This window comes from Rhincodon typus, chromosome 34, assembly GCF_021869965.1.
Source record: "Rhincodon typus isolate 14 chromosome 34, sRhiTyp1.1, whole genome shotgun sequence".
NCBI classification, from domain to species: domain Eukaryota; kingdom Metazoa; phylum Chordata; class Chondrichthyes; order Orectolobiformes; family Rhincodontidae; genus Rhincodon; species Rhincodon typus.
The window spans coordinates 12,534,117-12,555,611 of NC_063365.1; the positions used below are offsets into that span (position 1 = coordinate 12,534,117).

Sequence of the window (21,495 nt, forward strand, 5' to 3'; positions counted from 1 at the left end):
CACCTCCATCTCCTACCGACCAACCTCATCCCGCCCCCTTGACCTGTCCGTCCTCCCTGAACTGACCTATCCCCTTCCTAACTCCCTACCTACACTCACCTTTCCTGGCCCCATCCCCGCCTCTTCGACCTGTTTGTTTCCTCTCCACCTATCCTCTCCTCTATCCCTCTTCTATCCGCCTCCCACTCTCTCCCTATTTATTTCAAAACCCCCTTCCCCTCCCCCTTTTCTGATGAAGGGTCTAGGCCCGAAACGTCAGCCTCTCTGCTCCTATGATGCTGCTTGGCCTGCTGTGTTACTTCTTCCTATATTCCTTGGTTAATTTTTAAAACAAAAAATGTTCATGGAGGTGGATATTATGAGCTCGGCCAGTGTTTATTGCCCATCCATAGTTGCTGCTCAGAAGGTGTGAACTGTCCTCTTGAACCATTGGAGTTTGAACATGGGGAGACTCATGTATTATTGTGAAAGGACTTTCTGAATTCTGACCCAGCGAAAATGAAAAAAATCGTGATACTGGAGTCAGGATAATGTTAGGCTCAGAGCGGAACACTTGCAGGTGTTGGCATCTTCTTCTACTACTCTTGTCCTTTAAGGTGACAGAGATTATGCAGCTACTATTAGTGGGCTGATAAATCAATTCCGCAAGTGAATTCTTAGCTTCACATAAACCAATTCAATGGGCTGAATCTTGTATTTATTTGACTAAGTCAGAGAGTTGTTTCCAGTTTTTTGGAAGGTTTCTTGCTGCATCTTAGCAAACTTGCTGCATTAATTACCTACCCCATCCCACGGCAGCTCTCACATCCAATTTCTGCTCCATCTCACCACTCAGTACATATCTGTCAAAAGACTACCATTCCTCACGTTCACATTATCATTGACAGGCTGCTGTAGACCTGGACAAGTGTTGGCAATCTGGTACTGGCCTTCACTGGCAACATCATGACACAGCAGCCTCAAAGCCACACAGTTCATAAACAGCATGGCTGACATGCCCCTGCACACAGAACCCATTCTGTCACCCTAGTCTCTATTGTAACCATCATGCCAGACACTGCAGTTATCCGTAGGTACATCCCATTTGAACTGCTTCTAATGCACAGTGTAGACCCACAGCATGTCCCTGTCCAGGGAGAGAACTGCAGGTACAGACAAGCAAGCAAACAAATACAAACATGAGCTTCTACTTACAGAAATCAAAAGGAAACACAAACAAAATCAACGGAAGGTGAAGTTTGCCCCCACAATGCAAACCAGATTTTGGCATCACAATCAACGAATATTTTACAGTCCACAGTCTGCTGCTCTCATTACAAGAAGGGGATGTCAAAGAGATTTTCTCTGTCTTGTGCACAATGTAGCCGAGCTCAGTCATGGGTAGGTGTTTTTTTTAATTCATTCACAGGATGACGGCATTGCTGGATAGGCCTGAGGGCCATTGCTGTGGTCTGGAGTCATAGGTAAGGATGGCAGTTTCCTTCCCTAAAGGAAGAGTGTACCAGATGGGCTTCTCTGACAATTGACAATGGATCCATGGTCATCTTTCCAGATATTAATTGAATTCAAATTCTACCATGTGCCATGGCTGGCTTCGAACGCAGGTCCCCAGAACAGTGCCTGTGTCTTTGGATTAACAATCCAACGATAATAACACTAGGCCATCCTCCACCTCATGTCCTAGTCCTCCTAAGAACACTGCTCTTGCTGCACAACGTCCAGCACATTGCCTTATTGCTTGCTCCAATCATGCAGAGCACAACATGCCAGGATCAGTGTGGCATACTCAGGCTGAACCAACATGTGGCAGAAAACAAAATTTAGGGGACTATTCCACAGCAAGGCAAGCTATGAGTATGCAGTAAGTACCAACAGAGAACACGAGCCACCCCAAGTTACAGTCTGGGCCAGTCTCGAAGTTGGGCATCTGTTCGGGAATGCCAGTGTCACTGCTATAGCCTGCAAGAGTTTCTGGTGTGACAGCAATGCAAATCTGTGCCTTGTAAGCAGCCTACAAGTGCAGAGAGGTACTATGAAGATTGCCAACACCAGTACAGTAAATCCTTTATCAACAAAATCACAAATTGTGAATTTGCCTATCCACCCCCAAAAATAAGTAACAACAAAAATCACATATCCATGATTTCTGACTATTTTTAACCTGTATTTTCAACAAGCTCTGCACTCTCAAATTTCATCACTCACAGAGTTCTCAGGAACAGAACCTTTGCAGATACAGAAGAATTATCGCATTTACTAAGCAATAATTCCCCTGAATTGGCAACTCGGCACTGCCCAATAAGAAAACTCACCGCTCCATTTCCTTAAAGCATAAAAGTTGCAAAGTGATGTTCGCAATGTTGAAATGGCCCTCAGACTTCATGTTCAATTCTGCCACACATCCTATCATAGTCCACATCACTCAGAACCCTATAAGATTCTGGTTGAAATCTTCATGTTTAGAAATAAGATAAATACTCACTATTACGCTAATGTTATCTTTAATTAACATCAGCTTTTCCTATCTTCCAGTTATTCCAGAATGTCGAATACCCTTGAATATTCAGATCCCAACCTTAGTAACCTTGTAACTACAGCTCTGATATGGCTATTAGGCAATAAAATTTGACTGAGTTGATAATTCATCCATTTTGCTGAATGATATGTGCACTCAGATGCAGAGCCTATAGTTCTGGCTTCCAACTAATTTTGCCAACTCTGGCCTTAACTGCTTGTGCACTCAAGATTATACGGCTTGCTCTTCCGATCATGAAGGTCAATTCCAATTACTCGCACACAGTATTTAGATCAAGGTTTTGATTATTAGTTTGATTTTACCTTAAATATTTATGAATCTATGTAAAATATGATCAGTTTGTCATTTGTTTATTAGCTTTATGAATCTTGCTTGTTATCTATGAGCTCTCTATTTATAATAAGTTTTCCAAACTTAAGTTTGCATCAGCCTTGGTTACATTCTGTGCCAAGTTGACTGTTTCTGCTGCACTCACTAGTATGAGCATAGAAACAAAGAAGGCCATTTGACCCCTCAAGCCTGCTCCACCATTCAATATGATCATGGCTGATCACCAAACTCAATAACCAACTCCCACCTTCCCCCATATCCCTTGAACCTTTTCGCCGCAAGCGATATATATACCTCCTTCTTTAAAGGAAAGGAAGCAATTGGCAATGCGTAGTTTGGATAGTCACGCGTAAATAATTGAATGGATGGAAGATTGCCTTACCTGCTGAACTTGAGCAAAATATCTCAAAAAGGGCAACAGTGAACAGGATTGAGCAGTGCAAACTGGATTATTTTTGAGATAATATCTTATTGAAGTCCATTCTTCCTAAACTGAACTTGAAGAAAAATATGCCCTCCAAAATTATGTTGCAATCCCCATAATAACTTTGATAGAGGCTATAGCACATGGCCAAAATTGGCTATGGCAGACAACCGGGAGCGCACAGGGGTACAGCTGAGACCAAGAGGGGGTCTACAGCAAATGGCCAAAGGAGGTTCTGGCAAATGACTTGGGGGTTGGGGAAGAAATGGCAGGGGGCTACAACATGCTCCATTAAGTTCACTGTTTAAAGCATAGAATTGCTGAATTTATCCTTCAATGTTACAAATTTAATTTTACAGATCAGGATTGGCAGAACTGCTGGTCTGAATAAATATCTGCATAAATATTGTCCAGTCAGGCCTGCTAGGAAGTCTGAATATGAATGCGCACAATTTGGAAACAGTGAGTTGGAGAAAGATAATTTTCAATAAGATGGATTGCAAACACGAAATGTTTAAACACATTCCAAGCACAGTAAAACATACAATAACTAAAAACAAAATTAATAGTAATAAATGAAAAGAATTCCCCATGGAATTTTCTCACGCTGCCAAGTGAATGGGACTTGGGCATTTCTGGGATTTAACAACCTTATACTACACCTGACTATATCCACTCAACAGAATAGCTACACTTCTGACCTATACAAGTAGGCGAAATGAACAGCAACAAATTTCACTCAAGCTTATCGTGCTGTGACAGCACTTCTTCCTGCAAAAAAAAAAACTACATTGCTATACACAAGTGAATTCTGAGATGGTACATTCACCTCACTTACGACAACACTAAAGTCAAATTTGAGTTGTGGCAAATTAATTATTGCATATTTGTCTTCAAAAATGAGCAATATATTTTTTCCATTAAACAAGAATTGGAAAGAATTTAGTCAGTCATTATCTCAGGTATTGTTGAGTAAAGACAAACCTGGGCCACTTTGACTGAATTCTGGGTAGAGCCACCAGCATGATACTCCACTTTGAACCTCTTTACAAGTTCATCAAACCTACAAGAAAATCCAAAAGAATGAGAGGCTTGATTAAAAGGCTTGGAGGCAAAAGTAAAGACTTGAGACTTGCTTGTAACATACAGGAAATTCACCCTCATTAGGTACTGAGCAAGTTGTCACCAGAATATTTCATAATCTTGAATAAAATATATACCTGCATATGCATTCGAAAGTTAGATACATGACAAAATTATCATCTTAAACTTGGATGCATGTGAAAGTTTGATGACAAGTAAACATGAAGAATACCAACATACACAGAACAATAATATGTTCTGCACTGGTTACATTTATGTAATCTTGCTGTTCAAACACTTTCTGCTTTATTTACTTAACAGTAACTACACTTAATTGGTTGTGACAACACTGCCAAGTTCTTGCCTTCAGTAAATTAAGTTTTGGAAAAAGACTGCATAATCTCAAAATAGCTTTACTTCATGATCCCACAAATATGGAAAATATTGCAAAAGTCCCATTAACAGATGAGACGATTTATTTGAAACAAAGCAGCTCAGGAAAGACGTACATTTTAATAAAAACTACCGTTTTAGTTGCAATTCCTCAGACTGGGATTTCTGCTTTGTCCAATCCTAAATACACAACATCAGAACAAGGCTGCGCTTACAAATTCCACAACTGGTTGGTTCAAAGCTGCCATGTCATAGCTATCACGTTTAATGCAGCCAACACTCAAAAGAAAACAATTTTTGATTTACCCCTGTCAGAAACATTAAATGTTTTGCTTAGCAGGTGCGCTTTTGCGATTTCTCTTGTGGCTTGTCTTATTATCCTAAAGTGCACTTCATTTGAGGTGATGAAAGGAGGACTGCATGAACAAAAAGGGATATCGACAAGCATACAAGGCACATTACATTTACCAACTATGCCTGAAACAAAAGTTTATGATAATTAAGCAACTTGACAAAGACTAAACAACCTAAAACACTTCATACAAAGCTAGCGATCGATTCAAGGTGGAAGAGAATAAACACTACTTCTAACCTCTCCAATTAATGGAATTAAAGTGCGAGTCAGATATGAAATCAGAACCATAAGATGGTCGCCTCTCTCCTTTCCTCTAGCCTAAAAAACACCAAAAACACAAGTGATGTTGGGTATATTTTAAAGTTACCTGGCATGACAACCATGTATTATTTTAATTTAACTTGAGCTTTCCTAAGCTCTTCGTTGCAGTAGCCCAAAATGCTGTCATGGAAATTCAGACAGCTGACATCCTGGATCTGGAGGACACTTCGAAAATATACCTCACGCTGCCACACATGGCTTCAGCACCTCTATCCCAGCAGAGCACAAGGACCCCTGAATCAGCACCCTAATACAGAAAGGTACAGTGTAAGGTAAGCACTACTGGAAAATACAAGGGGTTTTACATGGGGTGTTGGCACTTACCTTTGCGGTTTTTAAAAAAAATTCATTCATGGGATGAGGACGTTGCTCGCTAGACCAGCGTTTATTGCCCTCCCTAATTGTCCAGAGGGCAGTTAAGAATCAACCACATTGCTGAAGTCTGGACTTACATTTAGGCCAGAACACATTAGGATGGCAGTTTCTTTCCTCATAGGACATTATGAACCAGAGGGTCTTTTCCCCCCAATATGCAACAATGGTCATCATTGGATTTTAGATTAGATTTGTACCGAATTCAAATTCCATCTTCTAACATGACAGATTTCGAATCCACGATCCAAGAACATTACCTGGGTTTCTGGATTAACAGCCCAGTGATAATACCACTTGACCATTGCCTCCTCTTCACTGCAGTGAAGTGACGAGAGGTTAGTAAATGCAAAATGAAGGAAGGCAATTTCATGGTAGCTGTAAGACAACTTTTGAGTAATGGGAAATGAGAAATTGAATTTGGTTGAATCAAGCAATGCGCCACAAGGGTCAGTGCTGGGTCCACTGTTTTTTTGTCATTTATATAAATGATTTGGATGTGAACACAGGAGGTATGGTCAGTACGTTTGCAGATAGCACCAAAATTGGTGGTGCAGCGGACAGCCAAGAAGGTCACTTCAGAGTACAACAGGACCTTGATCAGATGAGCAAATAGGCAATTTAGATAAATGTGAGGTGCTGTATTTTGGAAAGGCAAATGAGGGTAGGACTTATACAATTAATGGTAAGGTCCTGGGGCATGTTGCTGAACAAAGACACCTTGGAATGCAGGTTCACTTTCCCTTGGAAGTAGAATTACAGGTAGACATGATAGTGAAGGCGGCGTTTGGTATGCTTGCCTTTTGTCACTGCACTGAGTATAGGAGTTAAGAGGTCAGGTTGCGGCTGTACAGGACATTGGTTAGACCACTTTTGGAATACTGCATTCAGTTCTGGTCGCCCTGCTATAGGAAAGATGTTGTGAAACTTGAAAGGGTTCAGAAAAGGTTAACAAGCATGTTGCCAGGGTTGGAGGGTTTGAGCTATTAGGGCGAGGCTGAATAGACTGGGGCTATTTTCTTTGGAGTCTCAGAAGCTGAGGGATGACCTTATAGAAGCTTATAAAATCATGAGGGGCACAGATAGGGTGAATAGCCAAGGTCTATTCCCTGGGATGGGCGAGTCCAAAATTAGAAGGCATAGGTTTAAGGTGAAATGGGAAGATTTTAAAACAGACCTAAGGGGGCAACTTTTTCACGGGGTGGGGAGGGGAGAGTGCATGTATGGAATGAGCTGCCAGAGGAAGTGCTGGAGGCTGGTACAATAACAACATTTAAAATGCATCTGGATGGGTCTATGAATCGGAAGGGTTTAGAGGAATATGGGCCAAATGCTGGCAAATAGGACAAGATTAATTTAGGATTTCTGGTCGGCATAGACAAGTTGGACTGAAGGGTCTGTTTCCATGCTATACAGCTCTACGAGTTGATGTCATGAGACAGGCTCCAACATTGGCCGGAGTCTCTCTTCCTCTGCCAGACTTGCAAGTTTGCAAATGATGCAAAAGGTTGGTCCTTCATTGAAGTCAAGCCACGGAGCATGCAGCTTACAACCATAAATCTCGATACCACAAGGCCATACTGCATATCCATTCCAGAATGATCCAGACAATGAAAATCTTTTTGAAAGAACCAACTGTTTGCTCACTTTGTAGTTGCATGCAGTTCCACAGGTGAAATCGTGAGCCATACATGCAGGTGTCAGTTAGTATCCAATTATACTAGATACTTCGCAGCTGAATTGCTGGGGCAGTTTAATGTGGTGAGCTGGCTCCCATGAAGGTGGAGCATCTTATGTGCATAATTTGTTGCTTTAAATCCTGCAAACAAAAAACCTCCTATGATGTAGCAGAGATAGCAAGAACTGCAGATGCAGAGATAACGAAGTGTGGAGCTGGAGGAACACAGCAGGCCAGGGAGCATCAGAGGAGCACCTCCTAAACAATCAGTGTTAATGAAATAAATCAAAATTAGTTAATCACACAATTGTTACAGTGCAGAAGAAATATTCAGGAAGCAGCCATTTGGCCTTTGCACCTGCACTAGTTATACTTTTACTTATGTCACATTTACCTCAACTTTCTAAATAACATTTAGATGTACACCTGAGATGGTCACAGAATTAAATGCAAGTTTTTTTTTCAGTACTATTCAGTACTGTGTAAAGTAGTACTTTTTCTTGTTAATTTGAACACTTGGTGCTGAACATGCCATACCGTTGAGTAGCTAAATCAGAGTTCTTATTCACGCTCCATTCAATTTAGTAAATCCTCATGCTTGATCGAAATTGGAAGCTTCAACAAATCTGTTTTATCTTAACTGATACTTGTGTTGACTGGTTAGATTTGTGACCCTTCTTTCCTTATCTTCCAACTTGGATATTCTACACGGAGTAACTTTCTGATTCAAAAAGGAGAAAAAAACAGCTAATAGGAAAGAGGGCTAGGGATGAAGAGTAAAACATGGAAGGAAATTTGAGTTGATGGGACGAATGGGATAAGCGAAGTGGAAGAAGACATGGGGACAGTCGAATAAGCAACATTGAGGAAGAGATAAGGAGGAAATAGAAAAGGGAAAAGGTGGGGGTTAAGGATGATACAGTGAATAACTGGATAGGAGGAAGGGAAGGATGCTGGGTTATAGGTGCCAGAGTCGGGAAGGTGAAGGGGTGAGGGTGGAAAGATGGAAGGGAAGGGTAGGAAGACACAAATAAGAATAGTCAAATTTTATCACTACCTACTTTATGTTTAATCTGACTAAATTTCCTGCACATGTCCACAGTAGACACATTTTCTTGCATTAAAAACTCTGATTTTCAATTTGGTGTGGAATGCAAATGAACATCAAAAACTAAAATTGCTGGAAATAGTCAGCAGGTCTGGCAGCATCTGTGGAGAGAAAGCAGAGTTAACTGTTCTGAAGAAAGGTCACTGAACCCAAAATATGAACTGCTTTCTCTCCATAGATGCAGCCAGACCTGCTGACTATTTCCAGCAATTTCTGTTCATGTTTCGGATTTGTATCACCCACAATTCTTGGGTTTTTTTGGAATAAAAACTACCTGCACAGACAGTAACTGGCAGGGAATATTCAGCTCTAGAGGTCTTCATAACTGTGGTCTAGTTGGTCAGTTGATTTTTTTTCTAAAATGGCCAGGTCACAGATCACAAATCACAAAGCAGTCATGTTAATACAGTTTGTTTCAAGTTGGCAATACTTCTCCACACATCAGTTGCTTTTGGACACAGTTTCCTAAACTTTATTCAGATATATCAACATCCAAGATCCAATATTCTCGCTGCCTTTCCTGTAACCTGAAATATTGTGCCCAGTGAAGCTGAGCAAAGAAATAACTCAGGAAGCTATTACTGCTGACATGGAACGGATGAGTTTCCTGACAAGAAAATATTGTTTGAACTATTTTTGTACGTACATGGACGCTTCCCTCTTTAGAAATGCCAGAAGTCATGGAAAATTAAATCTGCAGCAAAAAGTAGCTCAGTAAGTGGCACTTCTGATCTTTATGACATGACTGCGACAACATCCTAATGGATAAACCTGATCTTGAGTTTGACAATTGAATTTATTACCCACCAACAAAATCACCCACCAGTTGTCAGTACGCTATTCTGCAAACATTCTTCATTTTAATTTAAGTTTTTTTTGAGGTAGGCCAACAAAAGCAAGAGGAAATTTCCCAACACCATACCGATTGGACCAGTTCACAATACAGAAGTCTTAAGTTTGAGTGCTTAGTGGTCACTCAAGATTTTGATGGGTAACTTCAGCCTACTGAGTACATTTTTTGAGTTTGTACCAGCTTGCAATGAAACCGCATATTAACCAAATCTTAAAGATCGTTCCAAATTAGATTTGTTTTGTCAAATGATGTTCACCTTCTCACCAATTCCCAGTGGCATAACCAAAATCCTACCAAATTCCGCAATGTCAAAACTCAAATAACTTGTCTGATAAACGGACAGGTACATCTATCTTGTGAAACATGAGGCCAGAATGATATGCTTCCCTGTTGACTGCTCTACAGAAAGCCTTATGAAAATGGTGTTGTTTATTGCTGATAGCGCAGCAGTACATAGTCTTTTTTCATACTCTAAAGAACAGGTGGCCCGGAAGAATACTTTGATTAAGTTCTAATCATTTTATAGGAGATTGTAAAGAAATTGTGATAATCAGATATATTGTACATGGAAGTGGTAATGTAACTGGCTGTAGAAGAACAGCAGGATTTTTGCTCATATTGTTCCCTGTATATCAAATTGTACTCCTTTTAAGATGCATTATTCTATAGCCTTTGGTCTCCTCTGAATTATGTAGAATGCACATGACATGCTTGCACTTGAGGGGAAATGTGGGCAGTGAGTACCAGTATTGGAACAAAGTACTTTGCTCTACCTGGTATTAAATTTAAACCCAGATTTAAATCCAAACCATCAGAACGGTGAACAATTTTTTCATGTGAAGGGAATATAAACACATAGCACGAAGCTCTGCTGGGAGTCTTTCCTTCAGCAACTGTGATTTTAGTGGAAATCATGGGATAAAGCACAGGATCAGGCTTCTGTCCAACTTGCAACAATAGAACTTGGAAGAATACTTCAAACATTCATCTGCTCTCCCCTCTTCCAAGTTCCTTAACTCAATTACTAATTCACGTGACAAACATCTTGAAATTAACAGTAGTTTTAGAACACACATTTAAAGTTTATAATAACATAGTAGAATCCCTACAGAGTGGGCATTTGGCCCATCAAGTCCACACTGACCCTCTGAAGAGCATCCCACCCAGACCAACCTGTAACCCTGCACTTCTCATGCTAATCCACCTAGCCTGCACATCTCTGGACACTGTGGACAACTTAGCATGGCCAATCCACCCAACCTGCACATCTTTGAACTGTGGAGGAAACAGGAGCAGCAAGAATAAACCCATGCTGATATGGAGAGAATGTGCAGACTGCACACAGACAGTCATCCAAGGTTGGAATGGAATGTGGTTCTCTGGCACTGAGGCAGCAACGCTAACCAACAGCCTCCGTGCCACCACTGAATTTAATACAGTAATATTACACTAATTGGATGCAAGGAGAAGCCTGGGAACTATTGACCTGAGAATCTGACTTTGGTGGTGGGTAGCTTGTTAGAAGTGACTCTGAAAGATAGGATTTATATGCATTTGGAGAGGCAAGGAATGATTAGGGATAATCAGCATTGGTTTTGTGCGAATCGAATCTTGTCTCACAAACCTAATTGGAGTTTTTTGAGGAAGTAACCAAGAAAATTGATGACGGAGGAGCAGTAGACATTGGCAAAGGCTTTGCTAAAGTCCAAGTAAGCAAAGTTCCAGATGGTAAACTGATTAGTAAAATTAGATCACATGGGATTTATAAAAATAAATTAAATTGTAAATTTATAAAATCATGATGGGTACAGATAAGTGCAGGTATCTTTTCCCTAAGGTGGGAGATTTCAAGACTAGGCAGCATGTTTTTAAAAGGCGAGAGGTGAAAGATTTCAAAAAGACGAATTGGTGGATTTAGGTAAAGTTACAACATTTAAAAGACAATTAGATACATACAAGAATAAGAAATGTTTTAAAGGGACATGGGTCAGATGCAGGCAGGTGGGACTAATTTAGTTTGAGAACATGGTCGGCATGGATTGGTTGGACTGAAGAGTCCGCTTCCATGCTGTATGACTATAACTATAGCAATACAATTGTAATGGTTATAACAGTATTTAAAGATTATAAAAAATATTTTCATGCAAGAAAACAGTTCTTGGGTGGTTCTTTGAATATTTCTGGTGGTCTCTTATGAAGCTGGACATGATTGAAAATTTAAACTTGGAGCACTGGATTTGTGCTCTTTCTCATTTTGCCCTATTACCATTTTTGCTAAAATGTACTTAAAGAAAAATATAAAATATTAAAATCAAAAAAACAAGATTTTAATCTTTTGCAGTCATCAAAGGAATATGATTTTTAAATTAGAAACTCGAATATTGAAACGTTTTTAAGTTTTATGAAATTATCCTACTTAGATTGGAGTATATTACAAAGTACAGACACAAATTCTTTTTAAAAAGTCATGTGTTAGTGGTCAGCTAAGGCCCTTCATTTTTAAATTAATTAGTTATTGTCTTATGCTGCAGCACATTTCAAATGTCATATACACTGATGTTTTCATTCTTAAAAGAACTCCATGAAACATTTTAATTACAACAAGTATTGAGAAAATTTTGTTAGCTTTCATGGGGAAATTGTATCCCTATTATGGAATACTGTAAAATAGATTCAGGAACAAAAGAAAAAGTGCCAACTGAAGACAAAAAGCAGTATACTGTCACGTGTGGTTGAAATCCATTATGTCACCACAACTTCATTTACTATATTAACTAATTTGATCTTTACCAAATTAGAAATAGTGTAAAGCATGTCAAGCTGACCTTTAGCATTATCAAATTAACTCAAGACAATTACTGTGATCTTAAAATTTGTAAAATAGTTTTATTATTTTTTTCAACAGTGCCATTTACTTAAGTTTAGGTATAAGAGAACCCATTGAACTGACATCCACAAGCTAAGGCAAGTTAAACAAACAACATCAGAAAAATCCACAATATTACTTTAATTGATCCTCAGATGGGATCTTTCTGTGGCACACAAAATCAATGCATGTTGTGGCCATTTACCATCCATCTGACTAGCCACACTTCGCGAATGAAAGGAGGCTATAGTAGCCTCTACGTATCTTGGCCTCCTGTTTTGAAAACTATTATTTAAAGAGATAATTGCACGAAAAAGGTGCAACTCTAAAGGTAATATAACAACACTTTAAACCTATTACCTGAATACTTGTGTTCAATAATTAACATGCATATACACTCTATAGTAAAGCAAGAATCCAAACACAACCCATGTCAGAACGTAACCTTGAAAATGTGTGTCAAGGACAATTAATTCAGTGGCTTAGTTGTGCTCCACTTGAAGAGTAATTTACCCTTATAATCTAAAATTACTATCACAAAATGGGTCTCTTTAGGAGGACAAGTCTATTTATTCAGTTGCAGTCCACAGAAGGTATGCAAAAGTTCTGCAATTGTGCACATCCAGTTAAATTCAGCCAGCAGCATGTGCAAAAAGATCTTCAAGTGGAGGCTATTACACAACTAATCAACAGCAACCCACAAAACCTCTTTAATTCAGTCCATTTACAGGGAACACCAACATTAGAAAATCTCTGAATACAACTGATGGCAAAACATTCACAAATAACAGTTCACTTGCCAAAGGTGACCCTGCCGTAACATCATTACATGGAATCCGCAGAGCTCTGATGCTCTGAAGCTACATGGCTATCAACTGCAGACTATTTGGTTCACGTGTTGTCTTCTTTTTCAGTCATGTGGAAAGAGGATACTAGGATCAACAAGAATCCTGTAGACTAAAGTACAGTTCAACAAATCTCTTGAGCAGAAATTTCAGTACTGGAAGAAAACTATTTACGTTCATGCTACATATGGGGTCAGTAACCAAGATCCATCATAGTTTCAAAAAGAGTCTATAGGCAGGATCATTTAGCCACAATACAAACCTTAATTCAATAATAACATACCCAAGTCCCAAGTCACATCTATGGATTACATAACTTATTCCAAACCTACTTAAACTGGATCAAATTCTTTGAATTAGTGGCCAGGGAAATGTCTATTGACAAGAACCATATGGACTTCCAGCTAGCATTGATAAAACCCTTTCAAGAGATTGTTAGTTAAACTTCAAGTTTGTGGAATCAAGGAAAGATTCTTGACCTGGTTAGGCATTTGCCCGAGAGACAGGACACAAAGTACGGTCAGTGGGCAGATAACTGTAATTGGTAGACTACGTGTGTCCGTACTGTGGCCTCAGTTTTTCATCATATGTATTAACAACCTAGATGAGATGTAGAGCCACACAGCGAATTGCTGATGTTAATAAGACAGGCATTTAAGCAAACAGAAGCATAACATTACAAAGAGATACTGTTTGATCAAGTGATTGGAAAAAATTGAGGCAAATGGATTTTAAAGTTAGTAAACATGCAGTCATCAAACTTGGACCTAAAATGGAAAGAATAAGGTGCTTGGTAAATTTTGCAAAGCTAGAAACAGTGGAAATGCAAAGAGACTTGGGTGCCTGGATACACACATCATTAAAATATCAGAGACCGGTGCAGAAAGGAATCAAGTGTCGGCTAGTCAGTGAGGACTGGAAGTCAGGTTTAAACACCCCATCTGGTGTCTGTTAGCATTTCTTAGTGCCACATTTTAGACAGAATACCTTTAAATTGGAGGGATCACAGTGTACATTTACAAAGATGACGTCCTGAGTTCAAGGGTTAAATTATAATGACAGGTTAAATAAACTTGACTTGCATTCCTTGGAATTTAGACAGTAAAGAGGCTATTTGATGAAAATCAAATATCCAAGTCTGTGGAGCAATGGTAGGTATAGAAAATTATATCACAAACCAGCCTTGGTCTCATTTATGATAGAATAGACTCAAGGGGTGAACCAGCCTACTCCTTTTCCCATGGTCTTATGTTCCCATTGACGTAAACATTAAAACATACAAGGATAGATACAAAAACAAAGGTTGGCATTTCTAATCTTTTCTGCTAGTGTCATTCCAACATAATGATAAATTAGCTACAAAGAATTTAGTTTAAAATATTGTAGGTGCAGTCAAATCGCCCCTTTGATGCATTCTGTAACTAATCAGATAATGAATGTTGTCCAGTGCATGTCAATCTTAATAGCAAATGTAAAACAAAAATGGTCAATGCGTGAGGAGGAGGGTGATTCTAGATCTCATCTAGTTTACTTCTATTGGCCTAGATGTTGCACATTACAAAAGTAATGGTGTTGACTGATCATGCCAATTAATTTCAATTAATGAATATACAGCTGACCCAGGCAAAAGATGAGACAAGCCCCAGTGATGGAAAAACTTTGGGGACTATTGTTTTGAAAAAGTTTGAAACTAAAATGGTAGCATGCAAAGTTAGCGTTATGGCAAATGCAATTCAGAAGATATTTACAAATAAACATTGGCAATTATTACCTTGGAAGGAGTCTAAACAAGGAAGCTACATACTTTCAAGGTTCATAAACAGTGCATAAGCTGTGGGTAGATAATTAATATTAGATGTTCAACAAAATGAAAACTGAAAAAAAAAACTGACTATTTCAATTTATGCAAGTTAAGACACAGCTCTGATTCACTGCAGATTGGTGGTGATCACTGGGTTAACAGGATACGTAATCTCAAAATTGTAGAGGTTTTCAGCATCACATCATTGCTGCCCTCTGGTGAAAAATCTCCAAAAGCTTTAAAATCCAATACTTGATTTCAGAATTACATCCTAGTTCTAGAGCACATTTTATCCTATAACTATGTAGTCAGTATACAAAACCCAGCTGATGCAATTGGGACTACTTTGACGAAGAAAAAGTTAAATTTAATATTTTAATCAACTATCAAATTACCTGTACAAAAAAAAATAGCTGAAGCCATTTCTTTCAGCATCTGCTTTTAAAAATGTTTAAATGGGCAGTAAGATGCCTGATGAAAACCTTGCATTTTGTCACTTTTAATATGAACTAATGCATTGTCGTTGGGGGATTTAAAACATCCATCTTACAGCACTGAAATGCTAAAGACAATGCAATAATTTACCGTCCGGCAGTAGCCGCAGTTTCCATAACACTCCTACGGGTGTTAACCAGAATTCAGAATATTCTGATGGACTCGTTTCATCTCATGAATATTCTTTTGAGAGATTCAGGTTCTGGGTCTTTGTATTGGTGATACTGATCAAAACAGCTGATTGTGTCACATTTAATGATCAACAGTAAAAGAACAATTTATTAATCACTGAAGTAGTTCCAAGATTTATAATTGTTTTACATTCCTCTTATGGGTAATCTACTGCAAAGAGAACATAGCCTGCTTGCACTGACACTTGGATATATTTTCTAAATCAAAGACAAATTGCTCAACATCTTTAAACTAGGCAAATTTTTATGCATGCCAAAAGCTATCAATGAAACACCCACGAATAAATGACAAGCGACCAAATTAAATGAATTGGTCAACAGAAGATCAATGTAATTTAAACAACATACATGCATTAAAAAGATGACAATGAATCATACACTTAAGTAAATTTTAAGAGATTTAATTCTACAGGGAGTGAAAGAGATTGTGGGGGGGTGGGGAAGGGAGGTTGTAAGAAGAGACTGGGGCTGCTTGCATACGAGATCCTGGGCTTTATAAATCTAGGTATTGAGAAGAGGAGTCAGGAAGTCATGTTAAACCTACACTGGTTTGGTTCTAAATGAGGCAATGTGTTCAATACTGCAGAAGCTGCAGATGTCTTTCTCAAGCAGAAAAGAATAAATGGAGATTTAACAAAGGTATTTAAAGTTGTGAAGCATTTACAATACGTTGATAAAGTGAAACTCTTTCCAATGGTACAGGGTTGATATCCACAAGGTGAGCAAAAGAACAAGAGGGACGTGAAGAAAAACTGTTTTCCATGAGTGGTTAGGATATCCAATGCCCCAGAGTACTGGATGCTATCCAAGGCAATTAGTTATTGAAAAGGTTAACTGATATCACCAGATAATCTTCCCCATTAGGACATGAAAGATAGATCATGGGGGGTGCAAATCAGTGTCTTGCCCAGAGGTATGATGTTCAGTATGTTTAGTATTGTACCAATGTTCCATGTGTTCATGTGCTAAATCAACATAGCTCACAGTTACGTGTACTCATGCTTAAGCTAAGCTGATTTCTCACAAGAGATCATCAGACATCTTGCTTGTAATATAACTTGATAATAAGCACCGTATGAAAAACATTTACTGTTTACCAAATTTGAGCTGTCTTCTGCCAGAGTTTATTTGGTAATCTCTTTCCACTTGCTATCAGTTGTATCAACTAATATCACGGAGGAGGATTGGTGGCTGCAAACCTACCCAAGGCAATCCAGGTAGTTTAGCCATGAGTGTAGATAGGGACAGCAATTAGCATAATATAGTAGCGGATACAGGCTCAAAAAGGCTTAAAAAACAGAAAAATATTTGAAGGAAAAATGTTGCAGGGAAGTAGTTACTGGATTGTTTTCTGAAGAGCAGCATCGATTTGATGCATTCAATAGTCTACTTCCCTACTGTCCTGTTGTATGTTTCTAAGGTTTCCTAAGAGTTTCAAACAACTATATTTTCTTGATTCAGTCTATTCAACCACTAAGTGGTATGAGGGAAGTACTTGCTTGCCTCTAACTCCTGGCCTCAGCGCAGACCCAATGAGATGTACTCTTGGCCTGGCATGACAGTCTCCCGGCCTGGCACAGTGGTCTCTCAGCAGCTCAGCATGGCAGCCTCACCACGGATGTCTGGTTTTAAGGTGATTCCGAAGCAGTCTCCTGGCCTCGAGAACCTCAAGTGAAGTCCAGTGCAGTTTGGAGTCAACGCCCAGCACGGACTGGCAATTAGGTGCCACCATGGACTGGGAAGGACCATTATTTTGAACTTTTTATTTCTATTTTCTAATTTATTCCTACCACTTGCAATGCTCAACTTCCTATTTCTTCAATTTTGATTTCATTTTCCTGCGAACTTGTACTGAAGAATGTGTACCTAGGTAGGTTTGTACCTACGATGGTTCTGGCAACTTGTAAACATTTTATTGTACTCAGAGTATGAATGACAATAAAGCTAATGCATGTGTTTCCCAAATTGTGGGCCAAGTAGGCTTGTGGAGATATACTGTTTCAGAACAGAAACTCCACTGCCTCTAAGGAAACAACAGAAACAGTGCAAAGGAGACTCTGGCAGGACACCCCTGGACTTGCTAGTTGTTTCCAGCCAAACAACAAGGGAGGATGCTGAGCCCAAAGTACTCTTAATCCTTAAAACATATTTAATAGCAAGTGCTGAGTGGGCTTAGGATGTTTTGTGTGCCAACTTGGTACAGACAAAGGCAGGCAAGCGTAACTCAATGATTGACCACAGGCAAACTTGGGAAGTCATACTGCTGAGCTAGGAACACAAGTGGCAGCCTCCAAATTTAAATCTGTTGCAGTTCCAGTTATACAAGTTCCAGAGACTGGGCTGGCAAACTATTTCATACGCACAGGTACAGGCATCTGGGGAGGGGGAGCAAATGGAAGATAGGCTAATTATTGTGTACTGTGGTGTGTGGTATTTGGGAAGAGGACAGGAGCTAATATTTATTGAGGGCAGCTGACAGCAGCTTCACTGAGTTCTCCATCACTGGCTAAAATGAAGAGCTTGGCTGAAATGTACATGAGTACACAAAAACATTACCTATTTTACAAAGCACTTTAGAACCACAGCTTTTCATATTTATTTGTAATGTTGATCCACATATGCAAACTTTAGGAAGTTTTACAAAATAATTCATTCCATGGGATATAGATGCCGCTGCCAAGCCAGCATTTACTGGCAATCTCTAAATGCCTTGGAACTGTGTGGCTTCCTGGGTTATTTCAGAGGGTAAGAGTAAATTACAATTATACACTGCATGTCACTATTCTGCTTGATTGTCTTTTATTCACTGACATCTGGGTCACACTAGGCTAACTTAAGTGTCAAGGTGCAGTTGCACTGGAAAATAACTGGAAGTCCTAAATAAAAACCCAATACACTTGTAACAAAATGCATTACATGTCATATAAACTTTGCTTCTTGTCGCTGAAAATTTGGCACTCCTATTTCCCCGAAAAATCAGCATCAGTACTCCACTTGCTGTTGAGTATACAGTGAAAGTAAAAAGGTGCCACAGGAACAAAAAATTTGCAGTAGTGTCTCTCGCAAGTCCTGTATTAGTCAATTTTCTATGGTCATGATTCACTAATTAAGAATGGACAACAAGCTCCCAACTGTACTCGAAGACATTGAATCTTACGGCACAATAGGCAGCCACTCAAATATCTGTTCTGGATGTTTAAAAGAGACACTTAATTCACCCAAGTTGCGGCTCAAATTCCAAAAGTTTTCAAAATTCTCTTTGTCAAGTATATACGCATTTCAAAAACAAACAGAAAATGCTGGAGAAACTCATCAGGTCTGGCAGCATCTGAGAAACAGTTCACAGTTCGAATGCAACATAGCTCTGTTTTGAAGAGGAGTGATACCAGACTTAAAACACGAACTCTGTTGCTGTGACTCTGAGGCTGTCAGGCCTAATGAGTTTCTCCAGCATTTTTAGTATTTGTTTTCGATGACCAGCATCCACTGTGTTTTACTTTTATATATGCAATCCACTTTTCAGTTGCTACTGAATCTGCTTCTACCACTATCTGACAATGCATTTCAGAGCATAACAACTCTTGAGGCTTCTATTAATCATCTGTGTTCTGCTGTTAATGATTCTTCTGCCAGTCTAAACAAGTTTTCCCAATGTACTTGATCAAAACTCCAAATAATTTTGAATGCCTCTATTAAATCCCTCAGTCTCCCAACCTGAGATTCTCTGGACTTTCCACAGTTCTCAAACACCTCATCTCAGGTAATTTTCACAGATGTCAGCAACTTAACGCACAATATTGTGGAATGATGCACTGTAACACTTATAAGCAGTTTACAAACATAGAATTTGGAACTTTGATCAAAGATACTAAGTTGATGGAATTATGAAAACAAAAATGTATAAGAGCCCAAATTTTGTAAAGTCAGAGAGAACAAAATGAAATTGAATGAAAAATTTCTAATATTAACTTGTATTTAAAGTATGAAACACAAACATATTACAAAGATTAATAAAAATTAGGCAATATACATGCCTCTAAAGGCATGGAATGCCACTTGGCATAGTGGTTTTGTTCACCACCTGTAAAATTGCCAGCAGTGACAACAGCAAATATCCATAGCCAGTGCTAGTTTACATCGTTGGGTTTTTCTGTAGAAGGATTGAACTCTCAGTGAAAACATACAGGCTATGAATATGATTCCATCATGACTATGCTCCAGTGGTTGTAACATGGGGAATAAATTCATGAAAAGAATTCATAGCACAGCTCGAACAAAAATTTCATGTTCTGTGCAGTGTTCCAATGTAGCACCCAGTGGGCAAACCCACACAGGTGCAAACAAAGTAACTTTAGCACAATGAGAATCAGAACATACTGAGCCAGCAACTAAACATAACTGGGGCAAATAATGTAGTAATGAGTCATAAATTTTATTCAGCTAATTGGTTCTGCCTTTGAAATTCATAATTGATAAAATAAATATTGCATTAGCATGTATTCCCAAGAGAAGAATGTCAGGACTAACTGCATCACTTAGCTTCTAATCTACATTCTTATGAAGTTGCTAACATTACTTGATTTAGAGTTGCAAACATACCATTAAATCTCATAAACAATACTTTCTTTGCCAATATTAGAATTATATCTTACTGTTAGAATGAGATTCCATAACACCTGTATTTTTGACACTACTGGTGCCATTTCACAACCAAAATAGCATCCTGTCCTCTCCCACAATTTTGATGTAGGCCATTTCAGATACTACTTTGGGGAAGTGGGCAGCATCAGCATCATGAACCTTTAGAAGTTGCAGGCCAGCATTAGGTGGTGCTAGTCTCTCAGAAATCTGGGCCACCATGAAGGTTGCATGATGGCTGCCTGAGAAGGAATGAACACTGGTTACTCCTGAATTGTAATCCACCTGCTCACTTAAGGGCCATCTCTTGTGCCCCACTGCTTTATTTCAGATTCGTCCTCACGCGTTTGACTTAATACAAGGCTTAACACATTTGGGCAGCACAGTAGTTCAGTGGTTAGGGCTGCTGCCTCACAGCGCCAGGGACCTGGGTTCTATTCCAGCCTCGGGTGACTGTCTGTGTGGAGTTTGCATATTCTCCTTGTGTCTGCGTGGGTTTCCACCAGGTGCTCCACTTTCCTCCTACAGTCCAAAAGTGTGTCAGTTAGGTGAACTGGCCATGCTAAATTGCTCAGTGTCCAGGGATGTGCAGGCTAGATGGATTAGCCATAGGAAATACAGGATTATGGGGACTGGGTAGGGAGGTGGGTTTGGGTGGATGCTCTTCGGAGGGTCAGTGTGGATGATGAGCCAAACTGCCTGCTTCCACACTATTGTGATTCTATTCTATTTTTAAAAAGGACAAAGTTATGCATCTGAACTAAGTACTCTCAAACACCAATACTCTTGTTCCCATGCTTGCTTATTACAGTTAACACTTTGAGACCTTCCAAAATTTTCCCCATTATTCAAGTTCTAGCCATGTTATTATTGCCTTCTTTCAAATTTCATTCGAAGACTGGCACTGAAGCTATGTCTTTCAATTGTGATTTGTTTTCCATCTGACTGAATTCTATAGTGAAAACTACTGAATTTTCATGTAACATTCTTTACTTTGCCTGCAATTCATTGGATTTGTTTTAGGAGTTGTGGCATGTCCCTGCTCGTGGTTTTCTTCATCCCGATGCACAGTTCCCTTAGCATTTCATTTTCTCATTCTCTCTAAGGTTCTTTTTGCAGCCTAACCACCCAATATGTAGGACTAGAAGATACATTTCATTATCATGGGGATGATGGTGGACACTTGCTTTCTATTGCACAATTGCC

At 39.2% G+C, this 21,495-nt stretch overlaps 1 protein-coding gene across 4 annotated transcripts in view; it reads right to left on the bottom strand.

Annotated features, from left to right (window-relative positions):
• Positions 1–21,495, bottom strand: part of LOC109936756 (adenosine kinase) — a 503,574-nt gene that overhangs the window by 382,733 nt on the left and 99,346 nt on the right. For all 4 annotated transcript variants that reach the window (XM_048616272.1, XM_048616270.1, XM_048616269.1 and 1 more), the window contains exon 4: positions 4,275–4,353. In XM_048616272.1, coding sequence (XP_048472229.1) covers positions 4,275–4,353 — 79 coding nt within the window. The remainder of the gene's footprint in view (positions 1–4,274; positions 4,354–21,495) is intronic.